The sequence below is a fragment of the Acipenser ruthenus genome, chromosome 2, assembly GCF_902713425.1.
Source record: "Acipenser ruthenus chromosome 2, fAciRut3.2 maternal haplotype, whole genome shotgun sequence".
NCBI classification, from domain to species: Eukaryota; Metazoa; Chordata; class Actinopteri; order Acipenseriformes; family Acipenseridae; genus Acipenser; species Acipenser ruthenus.
In genome coordinates, this window is record NC_081190.1 from 54,793,934 (window position 1) to 54,807,945 (window position 14,012).

Below are 14,012 nucleotides of genomic sequence, written 5' to 3' on the forward strand. Positions count from 1 at the left end.
ATCGGAAGATGTCCAGCAGTGCCATCAGCTCAGAATTGGCAGAAAACAGTGGGACCCTGGTACACCCATCTACTGTCCGTAGAAGTCTGGTCAGATGTGGCCTTCATGGAAGACTTGCGGCCAAAAAGCCATACCTCCGACGTGGAAACAAGGCCAAGCGACTCAACTATGCACGAAAACACAGGAACTGGGGTGCAGAAAAATGGCAGCAGGTGCTCTGGACTGATGAGTCAAAATTTGAAATATTTGGCTGTAGCAGAAGGCAGTTTGTTCGCCGAAGGGCTGGAGAGCGGTACACGAATGTGTGTCTGCAGGCAACAGTGAAGCATGGTGGAGGTTTCCTTGCAAGTTTGGGGCTGCATTTCTGCAAACGGAGTTGGGGATTGGTCAGAATTAATGGTCTCCTCAATGCTGAGAAGTACAGGCAGATACTTATCCATCATGCAATACCATCAGGGAGGCATCTGATTGGCCCCAAATTTATTCTGCAGCATGACAACAACCCCAAACATACAGCGAAAGTCATTAAGAACTATCTTCAGCGTAAAGAAGAACAAGGAGTCCTGGAAGTGATGGTATGGCCCCCACAGAGCCCTTACGTCAACATCATCGAGTCTGTCTGGGATTACATGAAGAGAGAGAAGCAACTGAGGCTGCCTAAATCCACAGAAGAACTGTGGTTAGTTCTCCAAGATGTTTGGGCCAACCTACCTGCCGAGTTCCTTCAAAAACTGTGTGCAAGTGTACCTAGAAGAATTGATGCTGTTTTGAAGGCAAAGGGTGGTCACATCAAATATTGATTTGATGTAGATTTTTCTTCTGTTCACTCACTTTGCATTTTGTTAATTGATAAATATAAACTATTAACATGTCTATTTTTGAAAGCATTCTTACTTTACAGCATTTTTTCACACCTGCCTAAAACACTTGCACAGTACTGTATATATACACACACACATATACATACACACACTTGGCCTTAATCTTAAATAAAAGTGACAAAAAAAGGATGAGCTGTACCAAGAAGTCTTAACCTACCCGTTTTGTTGGTATTTAATTTAAGTTTGGACATCTGAAAGAAGTCTTAGTAGGGAGGCTAATATAAATGATGCATCATCCACATAAATGTGAAAGTTCAAATTGTAACGGCAAAAAAAAAAAAAGAACCAGCCCGCAACACAAATACATTTCAATAATTACTAGAGTAAATGGAAGAAATTTACCTTTTTGCATTAACCTATTGATTAATTTTGCTTCATAAAGTCGAAAGAAACCTAATAATGTTGCATTAATTATTTAATTATATACTGCTTTGTAGTTTTCCATATACTTAACAAAAAACTGAAAAATGTGACATTTCGAAATCTAATACGAAATACTGTACTACTATTATGGCTTCCGGTAGACACTTGCAATATCAAATAGCATTTAATATAGGCAGGTTTTTTTTTTTTTTTTTTAATATTTTTCCTTTAGTAGTCTCATTCTCAATCATTTAAAATATTGTAGTTTATTTTTTATATTTTAGGTTGCAGGGTTGTGGGGTTTTAAATGACCGCATGGAAGTTAGAATGGAGAACACCAATGAACTGTGCCAGCACAGCCCGACACCAGTAGTATAGGACTTTCTTTTAATTGTGAAATTCTCAGTCATATTACCAATAACTATACTATAACAATGGAAATGTAGCTGGCAGCAACTAACTGGTCACCCGCGGCACACCTCAGTATGACCCACTGCAGTGAGGTGGAAGTTTTCCACGGAACTCACTGTATGCAACTGAGACCAACTTTGAAGTATTCTGTGCTTTTTTATTTATTTTTTATTTTTTATTTCTTATGGCCTCCAAAGCTAATCTTTCCATCAGAAATATAGTATATACTATTGGGTTACTTTGCCTGCTAACCATCAAACCATGGCAGAAAATTACCTTGGGCATCCAGTTCTCCAGGGCCACAGAGCCACCGATACAGCTTTGCCATCATTTCAGTACTCAAAGTACCTGAAATTAAGTTCTGGTAGGTTCCTCTGGTGGAGGCATGATCTGAAACATTACCAAAAAATATTTGTTTGAATAGTTTGCAAGATCAAGATCTGAAAAAGACACAGCAGAATGAAGTTACAGTGTAAGTGTTTTTTATTAAGCAGGTTACTCTAATTTATTAATATACACTAGAACCTACCATATCCGATCCTGTAAGTTACAATACCCTCTATTAACTGATGGGGCTCGGTGTGTGTCATTTATACATGCTGGTACCAACTGAGTGGTACAAATGGAAACTGATCAATGGACACGCTATTATGGGTCTAAAACAGTAAATTCAGAATTGATTAACTTGCAGATAAAAGCCAGGTACTAGAATATACGGTGTTTGGGAATGCACTTTCACTTTGTATAGTATGTGTTTTAGATATATTGTACCTGAATCTGTTAATTTATAATGCCCTGATGTTAATAAAGCCCTGAGATACAATATTTTGACATATCTGATGGATCCCGTAACAAAAAACATTTATATTTAAATTAAAGCCCTTTTCACATTGGCATGCTCTACCTGACTCAGGACCTGTGTCATACAGGTCAGCTACGCAACTTCACCCTGCTTTTGATAAAGCTTGGTTGACCTGGGTGACAGACGCAAGTAAACAATACGCATATCAACGTCCCGGAAGCAGCTTGTTACGGATGCTTCTATCCAAGCTTCTCGGGAGTGAACCGTCGGCCCAAAATGTTGATTAGAGCAAATGTTTCTTAATCCCTGCTCAAATCAACAAAAATGTGACTAAACAGAATAAACAGAAATGTTCCTTGCAGAAGTGAAACCTTCACGCAGGCGTGGCTGTTTGTTACTGTGTCGGCTTACAAATGGCAGTCTCGTTCATACATTTTGTCTCGTTCAACCTGGGTCAAAGCATATCGACCCACATCCTGAGGTGAGTCGCTGTGACCTGGGTTAACCTGGATACGACCCAGATACGTGGTTTCACACTATGCAGGATTGTGACCCGGGTAGCCAGAACCCAGATTGGGACCCGGGTAGGAGTGCCAGTGTGAAAGGGGCTTTGGATTAGTGGAACTAAACTGTCCTGTCTTGAAATATTGTTTTGTGAAACTGGAAGAAAGTAATTATCTTATATATTCTGAATTACAAAATAGTGGCTACTACTTTGAGATGACTGTTGCAGCTCTCTTTCAGGAGACAGGATCTCATCAGCAATAAAGTCTCCTGTAAACAAAAGAAATAAATTAAAATTAAAAAAAAAATGCACAGATGTCGATCTGACAAATCTTAACTTTTTAATTTTTTTTTTTTTATAAACTACTATGTCCCAAAAATGTTGATATTTCTAAAGTAGTTGTCCATTACTAGTTGTACTAATTGTTTCCCTTGTCACAGTGCCAAGATATTAACTAACTTGTTAAAGAAAGAATTCATGACAACTGGGTAATCAGTATAAACTTGTCAATTTTCACAAATTTCCGCTTTCCACTTATTACTTGTTATTTGCACTTTTTTTCAAACTACATTGTACAAGTAAAAACCAATACATTATTTATTGTTGTTTGTGTTTACTTTAATCAAACAACAGTTGACAGAAGTGAAATACACCAAGTTAAAAAAATGGATGCTGCACTTTGGCTAACAATGCTACTGCATAGCATTTCAAATGCTTAAAATGCCCTGTTCACACACAATGTCTGTTCACAACAGAGTTGTTACTGGTGTTGTACTGGTATAACTGTATCGATACGAAACCCAGACAAGAGCAAGTTCCATACCGGTACAGCTGCAATACGACTCGGAACAGATCAAGTGTGGACAGATGGATCGGTATGACAAAGGAATAATATAATAATAATATCTTTATTTTTATATAGCGTCTTTCATAGTGGACCACCATCACAAAGCGCTTTACAGAGGTAGGCTGTGAACTGTGCATTATATGCAGAGTCACTTACAATAGGACAATACAGAGGAGTCTGAGGCATGCGCAACACACTCACACCAAGGATATTCTATATTGCCAAGATTCTCAACTCCGCCTTTACTTCTGTCACGCTTGTTCAATTAATGTATTGTTTTTTATATTTACAGATAAGTTACAGTAAAAACATATAACAACTGACGGCTAATACCAATAAATCCAAGTTGTATAATTGCAACCGTCTACTCTAGTACTGTGAAACACTCATCTGGTTTCTGTGTTCAGAAAAGTGCATTTTTCGGATAGATTATGGTATGTCATCATTACCACAGGTTATATTTTTCATGGAACAAAAACAAAAAACAAAACCAAATTAATTTATTACGTTCTGGAACGAAAACGATATTCAACATTGTTTATCGGTCAAGGTTTTTGTTCCCGTTTCCTTTCAGCATGTTCTCTCTGTCTCTTTCCATTGTTTTCAAGCATAGAATAATTTGCCAGTGGTCAATGACAAAGCATTACATCACAGCCAGCTAATGAAATTCAATATTACATTTAGCTTGCTTTTTCAGAGCAGCCAGTGAATCAAATAGCACTATATTTGCATTCAGTTCAAGCTTCCACCTTGCGGTCGGCTACATGCTGGATCCACATTAAGCTAGTCTTGTATTCGCTCAAAATAAACAGGTACTGTTAACTTATGTACACATAAAACAGGCTGTAAAAGTCTGTCTCAAGTGAAGCGCTTTGTTAATAATCGGAGGTTTGCTAGTTATATTCCTGGATATTAAGAGTTAAGACATTTTACCGTCGATGTACAGCAATGTTTATTGTATAACAAATTTATTTCGTTGTATTCTCAATCATTTAATGATTCATGATTTAATTGTTCAGTGTTTCATTTTCATTGTTATATCCAAAAGAAGCATATAGAAAAGTTGCATATGCAATAAGAAATATGTAAGTTATTGTTAATTATACTTGCTTTGAAGAGATGTTTATCACAAATGTGGGTTTTTTTGGTATTTCAAATATATGGCAGATGTGTAGGGCCCTGGAATTTAATTATTATTATTATTATTTTTTTTATTAAGTTAAAAACACCACAAAGTTGAAAGGTGGAACAGAACGGAGAAAAAAAACAAATAAAAAAAAAAAAACACAAGTGGCATATTTGATGGAGCCATGATCTCAATCAGCTGCAGAGTTTATTTTAGACAAACTTTGCATTAAGTTATTACGTTGAATGAAAGGATGCTCACCCACTGAGTTTGTTGGGAAATGTCGCTGTTTTGAATTGTTAAAAAAAAAAAAAAAATTGTAAGCTTGAACTGAAGAAACAATGGCATTGGTATGCTGTCAATTTATTTTAAGGCTGCAACATAGGTATTGTTATTTCTTTAGACAGGAAGCAAGTGCATTTATTGATATAGATAACTTGTCACACCGTTTTCCCTTTGAGTGCCAAGTTATCTGGAGTTTACTGTATTTCATGCTTTGTTTAATTCGAGAAAATGAAGACCTATAAATACCAATACAATAGCCTACTTGGCTAAAAAAAAACCCCAAAAAAAACAAAAAAACCCACTGAACTGGTATTAACCGGTATTTCATTTTGTTCGAACCGGAATGAAACTAAAATCAGCTGTTCGGAACTTTTGGAACCAGAGCCCAAAATTCCAGTTCGGTTCGAAGCCTAACCGGAACGGAAAAAAATCTGGTTTGAATCCCTGGTCAAGACACCCTGGGCAATACTAAAAGACTTCATATCAATAAAATATGCTCAAAAGCAGCTCAATCCGACACTGCTCCATTGAGTGCCAATAGAAAATCTTCTCCCGAGCTCTCTATATTCCACAACAGTTTGTGTGCAGCGTGATGGAGGTCCCCATAGAGAATCAGTGGAGTGTGTAAAAGAATATCTTTGATGTAAGTGTATATAAACCAGCTTAAATGTGGAGAGGTATATCGCAACAGTATTGGTCTTGTACCTGAGTTGAAAAAAGTGAGTTAGGGAGAAAGTGTTATTGTATTGGTATATTCGAAACCGAAACAAATTTTACCAGTGTCATTCAGCTACAAGTGTGAACAGGGCTATATTGAAGTTTAACTTCAACTAGGCCAGATGACAATGTTCTCACAAAGCTTGTGGATTCAAATACTACCACTAAAACTTCAATGTGTGAGAGGCAGGAATGGATAAATAGGATTTTAAAGTGTAAAGCAGTGAAGTCTCACATACCCGGTTGGGTAATCCTGTAATCCACTCTCTTTTTCCTTTTTTCTGATCTTCTTCCAGGAGTATTTGTTGGTAGCACTGTTTAAAAAAAAGGGCAGGATTTTAACTGGGAAATGTTGACATAGATCTTGACCAAAGCATCTGGTCAAGATCTGGAAAAATTGTATACTTAGTGGGCACAAAAGCAGCTAATATAATGCTACAAGAGCAAAACAAAACAAGAGTTTAGTACAAAAGGAATTCTTAACACATTTAACTTGGTTGCCTATTCCCTGTCAGTGATATGCCATTATATGACTTGCTAAGTCATTTCTCCCATATGCATATCCCTCATGCAAAGGATGGAGAATCTGTTTGGAGAGTGTAGACTATAGCATAGCCAGAGGAGACTGTTGTGAAAGACCCACTCCCTTGATCATTTTTAAATATATAACACATACAGTGGGTTCCTCGGCCATGTCCCCAGTAGTACAGTAGGTACAGTACACTGCGGGTTAGCGATTAGGTCGTCACAGAAACAATTTTTTAAAATCATGTATCAACTACATTTATGAAAAATCCCCCCAAAAAACTGTCAGGTAGTGCGTTTTTCTTGTCATGCTGTATATGTATGCTATTTCCTCGTTTTTCTGAACATCTCATTTGAAATAAAGCCTTCATTAAAAAATATAAAGTTAGTACAGTATACTACTACTAATTATAAATATGTACATTAATATTAATCCCCATAGTTCGTTTTACAATCAATTTCTCTCAAATATAACAAAGCAAAAAAAAAAAAAAGCAAAAAAAATGGTGAACCCCTTTTCATTAAACTGTTCTCGTTTAATGTCAATTAAGTAGTTATGTCAATTTATGCAACCATCGTCCAAATGACAACTTGCAGGATTTATTTTAAATAGGCTTAATATGGGCCAAAACAATTCCATCTTTTGTATCAAATGTTTAGCATAGAATAGTAAATTAACAGTTATCCTTACGTTGCAGTAATGACCCTAACAAAATAGACATTAAAATATGCAGATATTATCTTTTGATAGTTAGGAACGAAGTGACCAATAAAACGGCCAAATATCTGTCATAGTAAATGGTTTTTTTTTTGTGTGTTATTTATGCATTCTAGTTTTACCACAAACTTAACTAAGTAAATGTATTTTTAAATAAGACTGAATACGACCAGGACCATTTATTTTTTATACATTTTACAACACGAACACTTTTAAAACAATACAGCCTACCCTATACATTACTAGCCTCATTGTCAATCAAAAAAATAATTTTAAAAACACAGTTTGAGTATCATTTAATACACTATCTAAGAGTAGCATACAGTATTTATTGAGGCATTGTTCTTCATAGAACTGTTAGTTCCTTTATGACACTGTTCTGGAGTGAGTCAGTTCCAGATAATTAAAGGATCAATGCTTTGATGTTAAACTATGGTGTGTGCCGGAGGCACAAATCAAAACAAAAAAAAAAGCCACTGAACCATCCAGCTTGACTGAAATCTTAACTTTTATTTATTTATTTTTATTAACGAGTAGCATGAAGCATCGCCAAATTAATTGCATCTATTGATTTGAATACTTGCCAAATGGTATGAAGTATGGTAACATTGAGTTATGTTGCACCAATTGCTGACCCAAAGAAGTTTTTCAGATACAGAACATACAGGCTTTTTTTTTTGCATCAAAATGTTCACACTTTAAATTTAAATAGCATTTGTATGGGCAGAACGCTTTAATATAGATTTGCTTTTGTAGTTTAATTGTCAATCAGCAAATTACATTTAAAAAATGCAGTATGTTTGTTAATACAGCACTCTCAAACGAAACCCCTACAAGAGATACAAATCTAAAGCAGAAATGATCTTGTTAAGGAACAGTATACAGCCAATTCAATTCCTAAAAGCTCTCTGGCGCACTCTGTTGGAAAAAAGTATGTTACAACAGAAAGTTTTGTTTTAATAATCATGTATCAACAAACATGACATTACAAGACTAACATTCTCATGTCAATCGAACTAATATAAAATTGCTGATCAGAAACAACTTCATATGGATACGTGTAAGCCTGTGCTTTAAATATAAAACATTTCTAATTGAATGGTTCTCACTGATCAGATTACATCCACTGATTGTAATATCTCAACATTTGTGATTTTGGGGGGGGGGGGTTCATAATATAACCTTTTAAACAAAAATGTTGCACAAGGAAATTAATTTATTTCAAGTAAGTGTTTTTATTTATTTATTTATTTTTTTAATTAAGAGCTCACATTAGAATACCAAGGTTTACCTGATGTCAAGTCCTCAAAATGAATCGGGCCACCTTTGACTGCTGGCACAGACCTCCTAAGATCAGGACCACTATTATGATGTTGACCACTAATTAAAACAAAGTTAAACAATTAAATACATGCATTTCACAATACTGATTTATGTCTTACATGAGTCGTCCCTGGAAAAACATTTTATATATTGTAGGGAGGTGGCCTTACTACTGTTGCAAAAAATGTATTAGAACAAATAACTATCATACTTTGAATATGCAACCACAAAAATAGTTGTTACTTTATCGATTTTACTTAATATTCTCATTGAGGTGGCTTAAAATTGATCTTTACATTGCCTTCAACTGGAGCCAAACTGTAAAAAATACTGGTTATTCATTTCTAATAGGACCGATTCATTTGTTAACAGTATTGCTGTAATTCACAGGACCTATTCACCCCTCTCAAATCTTGTGTGACAAAAAGATTAATGATGAGATAGCAAAACTTACAGATTGGTGACCGAGTTCTCTGACAGAGTAAAAGTGCTTCTTAAAGATCCTTGGCTTGGTATCCCTTGTTCTTCATTTTCACTTGCACCATCCACTGCTCCAGAATGGAACTGCTCCATTTGTGTATCACTTAGTGGGGCCACACCCTCCAGATAAAAATCTCCTTCCGAACGTGAATCACTGTCGGTCTCTAAATCTCTTTGCAACTGTGGTGTGCTGATACTTTTGGGGTCATTTTTGTGAATTGAAGCCCTTGCAGACAAAAGCGGGGATCTGATAGTCACTAGTCCCTTGCTTATAGAAGGTACTGGATTAGTACCCGACTTTCCTCGACTTGGAACTGGGGTAGGAGCACAGGCAACGCCGAAAGAAGCTAAAGAGGTTTTAAAGTTGCTCGGAGCACATACATTCTCTCTTCCCAGCGCAAGAGATTCTTTAAAGGATGGCAACCTGGATTTTCTCTGGACTGCTGCAGGCTGGTTTTGTGCAAGTTTAAAAAACACAGTATCATCAGCTTCCTTATTAACTTCTTCCTCCACCCCATCTTCCACAACCTCTTTCTCCTCCTCAGAATCATCATCCTCTTCTGCTGTTGACTCATGATCATCAGTGCTCCTTGTTGACTGGCAATAATTTTTCTTGAGTATTGATTTTGGGGTTTTTCCAGGTCTGGGCGTCAATTGCCGACTTGCCTTTGTTGGTTTTGTTTTTTCAGGAAAATTCTTCAGAGTATCCTCGTCTGATTTCACTATCCACCAGGTACGAGGCCCTGTCTTCTGCCGGCTGCTAGTGCGAGAGTGCCCAGGAGAGGGTTCACTGTTGCTGCCTGCACTTGCACTTGACAGGCTACGCTGCTTGCTTTCCTTGTTCAATTTATTCTTCAAGGATCGAACAGAATTAAGGGGTCTTGAAGAGTTGCTTGTTCTAGCCCTACCCTTGTTAGCCTGCCCATTTCTCCGTTTCACATCTGTCTTTTTACTTTTAACTAAAAGAAAGGAAAAGGACATTTAAATGTAATTAAAGTAAATCAAAACGGTTGGTGTTAAAATATACAACAGTTGCTACTATTTAAACGTGTTGCAAATATGTATTTAAAACACTTCTGCCACTTCTTAAACAATTTGTAACCTTCTTGACAAAAATATAGTAAAAAGAAAAAACTCAATTATAACTTCAAATTACATAGTTTGATGTTCCATTGCTGCAGTCCTGTACAGAGGAGTGACAGGCTACTACAGTACATCGACCAAAACCTGAATTACCCAGACACAAAAGAAAGAGAACAGTTGCTGTGGCTACTTCACTTACAGGAAGGTCTAAACAAGAACCCCACAATGTACTCAATACAGTAGTCTCAGGTATGCCCACATGTCTTCAGGCACTTAAGTGTTGGAAGAGTTAAGACAGGTGGCTAACTACAAGGTGCCTCTGTGTTAAAGAAAACATCATTTGTATTGAAAAGTAGTTTTGGGGTTTACTAGTACAGACAGCGTCACTTAAAATCAGGACACTGATAAATCTGGATTTCTGTTTAAATGCGACACAGTATTTTCTAATGATGAACGGAGAATGCTTTTCAGAGCAAGATAGGTTTGCGTACCACAGTGCAGTGATTAAGTGATTCCGTAATTACGCTACGACTTGCGTAAACCAGTGGTTTTTGCCTCACTTATCATTTGCGAGTTTTCATCATGGCTGTGTTTCAATGTTTCAGGCTGCTGCTAAACCCAAAACAGAACTCTCATGACTCATATTTTATTACCAATTACAAAAAACAATGATTACAAATGTTTCTTGGGAGAATGTGGCAATTATCTGCCGATTATTAAGGCCCTGTGAAAATTGCTGATTTATTTATTTATTTTTATTTCTTGGCAGTGTCACAGGTAAAGTATCGAATTTCACAGAATTTTCACAAGTTGTGTGTAAAGAATTTCAATTGGCACAAAACTAACATGAAACTGTTTTGTTTTAAAGCAAGAAAATTTTACAATTAAACACAAACATATATACATTCCACTAAATCTTCAGCTATTTGTTTATTTTTTAACTAATGTTCAGCACCAGTTGCTTGTTCCTCTTTCAATTACCTCCATCACTGTGTAAAACACCTGGTGGATACTGCTTTACGCGATCTGCTGCAGACACATTAACTTTTTTTAGAGACATTCATTTTTCTATTTTCAGTGTAGTGTTTGTTTCCAGCCTACATTGCATATAGTCACATGACACTCACTGCACAGCACTCTATGCATGCAGAATAGTACACATAAATAACAGCAAAGCTGTACAGTTTGGTTAAGGTGATTTTTTATATATACTTGTGACAAAGATCGAATGAGTCTTAGTGTTAGATCTCCCTCTCGACCTGTGAGAGCACGGAATACGAGGAACAGAGTACCCTTAATGAAATGGCACGACAATTTATTCCGTAGGGTAGATGGAAGTCGGTCAGTTCGGAAGGGGGCGGAGCCATGGCACCCGAGCTCAGTGACCCAGACGGTAAGCGGCGTGGCATCCGAGGACTGGAGGAGCGGATGCGCTCGTTAACCTCGGGGTCATGGGCGAGGGTATAAATAGGGGGCATGGCTTGAGTGATCTGTTCCTTTGCATGTGGTTAAATTATATGACCAAGAAGGAGCCCGTTTGTGAAATCGACCGTGAGTGTTTTGTGTCTGTGTCCTAACACTGTGTGTCTTGTGTGTTGTTTCACTAAAGATTACTGAGCACGATCCGGAGCTGCAGCCGCAGGCCAGCGACAAACCCGGACTTCACCACTCACCTTTTCACTACTGGAACTGTCTTTTGTTTTGCACCTTTTAGCACTTGAATCACGCACTGTCTTTGTGTTTGTGTTTAGTGTGGGTGTCGGAACGGGACTTTGGGGTTGCGGGTCAAACCCGTAGGATTATAACGAGAAGTGATATACGCCGCTGTATCACTTCCAGCACCATTATTATTTACAGGTTTTGCCTTGAGGCTCTGGACATTTATTAATTTAAATAAACACCCTTGCACCTGTACCAACGTTTGTCTGTGTGATTATTCTGCACTGCACTCACCTGCACGTCATTACCACTTTGCCACAATACTTTACGCATTTCATTTTATTTTTTAAGAATATTTTAAATTAAATTAAATAAATAAATATTTGCGGTATTTTCACGATTTCAGTGCAGTCGTGAACTAGCGATTTACACATGGCCTTACCTGTTATTAATGGCATTTTTGCATTTTCTTTTTCAAGAATTTTTTATTTTTATTGGCGTTCCTTTCCAGAGTAAGTAATAAAGCAATTAATTTTGTTTGGGAATTAAAAATAAAAAAGTGACTCATTTCAAAATTATGCATTTAACATGTATCATTAAAAAATACTCTTTGTGCAATGCCTCTCGTATTAGTTAATATAAGCCTTATATATGCCTCTCGTTTAATTGGGTTCAAATGCCTCTCGTATTAGTCAATATAAGCCTTATACAGACGTGCTCAAATTTGTTGGTACCCTTACAGCTCATTGAAATAATGCTTCATTCCTCCTGAAAAGTGATGAAATTAAAAGCTATTTTATCATGTATACTTGCATGCCTTTGGTATGTCATAGAATAAAGCAAAGAAGCTGTGAAAAGAGATGAATTATTGCTTATTCTACAAAGATATTCTAAAATGGCCTGGACACATTTGTTGGTACCCCTTAGAAAAGATAATAAATAATTGGATTATAGTGATATTTCAAACTAATTAGTTTCTTTAATTAGTATCACACATGTCTCCAATCTTGTAATCAGTCATTCAGCCTATTTAAATGGAGAAAAGTAGTCACTGTGCTGTTTGGTATCATTGTGTGCACCACACTGAACATGGACCAGAGAAAGCAAAGGAGAGAGTTGTCTGAGGAGATCAGAAAGAAAATAATAGACAAGCATGGTAAAGGTAAAGGCTACAAGACCATCTCCAAGCAGCTTGATGTTCCTGTGACAACAGTTGCAAATATTATTAAGAAGTTTAAGGTCCATGGAACTGTAGCCAAACTCCCTGGGCGCGGCCGCAAGAGGTAAATCGACCCCAGATTGAACAGAAGGATAGTGCGAATGATAGAAAAAGAACCAAGGGTAACTGCCAAAGAGATACAAGCTGAACTCCAAGGTGAAGGTACGTCAGTTTCTGATCGCACCATCCGTCGCTTTTTGAGCGAAAGTGGGCTCATTGGAAGAAGACCCAGGAGGACTCCACTTTTGACAGAAAAACATAAAAAAGCCAGACTGGAATTTGCTAAAATGCATATTGACAAGCCACAATCCTTCTGGGAGAATGTTCTTTGGACAGATGAGTCAAAACTGGAGCTTTTTGGCAAGTCACATCAGCTCTATGTTCACAGACGAAAAAATGAAGCTTTCAAAGAAAAGAACACCATACCTACAGTGAAACATGGAGGAGGCTCGGTTATGTTTTGGGGCTGCTTTGCTGCGCCTGGCACAGGGTGCCTTGAATCTGTGCAGGGCACAATGAAATCTCAAGACTATCAAGGCATTCTGGAGCAAAACGTACTGCCCAGTGTCAGAAAGCTCTGTCTCAGTCGCAGGTCATGGGTCCTCCAACAGGATAATGACCCAAAACACACAGCTAAAAGCACCCAAGAATGGATAAGAACAAAACATTTCGACTATTCTGAAGTGGCCTTCTATGAGTCCTGATCTGAATCCTATCGAACATCTATGGAAAGAGCTGAAACTTGCAGTCTGGAGAAGGCACCCATCAAACCTGAGACAGCTGGAGCAGTTTGCTCAGGAAGAGTGGGCCAAACTACCTGTTAACAGGTGCAGAAGTCTCATTGAGAGCTACAGAAAACGTTTGATTGCAGTGATTGCCTCTAAAGGTTGTGCAACAAAATATTAGGTTAGCGGTCCCATCATTTTTGTCCATGCCATTTTCATTTGTTTTATTATTTACAATATTATGTTGAATAAAAAATCAAAAGCAAAGTCTGATTTCTATTAAATATGGAATAAACAATGGTGGATGCAAATTACTTTTGTCAGTTTCAAATTATTTCAGAGA

The 14,012-nt window shown here is 37.2% G+C and overlaps 1 protein-coding gene across 1 annotated transcript in view; it reads right to left on the reverse strand.

The window, feature by feature from the left end:
* Window positions 1-14,012, reverse strand: part of LOC117408849 (centromere protein C-like) — an 81,536-nt gene that overhangs the window by 19,894 nt on the left and 47,630 nt on the right. The window contains exons 14-18 of the mRNA XM_034014206.3: window positions 8,958-9,942; window positions 8,472-8,560; window positions 6,177-6,251; window positions 3,172-3,231; window positions 1,932-2,045 (exon numbers count right to left, since the gene is read on the reverse strand). Coding sequence (XP_033870097.3) covers window positions 1,932-2,045; window positions 3,172-3,231; window positions 6,177-6,251; window positions 8,472-8,560; window positions 8,958-9,942 — 1,323 coding nt within the window. The remainder of the gene's footprint in view (window positions 1-1,931; window positions 2,046-3,171; window positions 3,232-6,176; window positions 6,252-8,471; window positions 8,561-8,957; window positions 9,943-14,012) is intronic.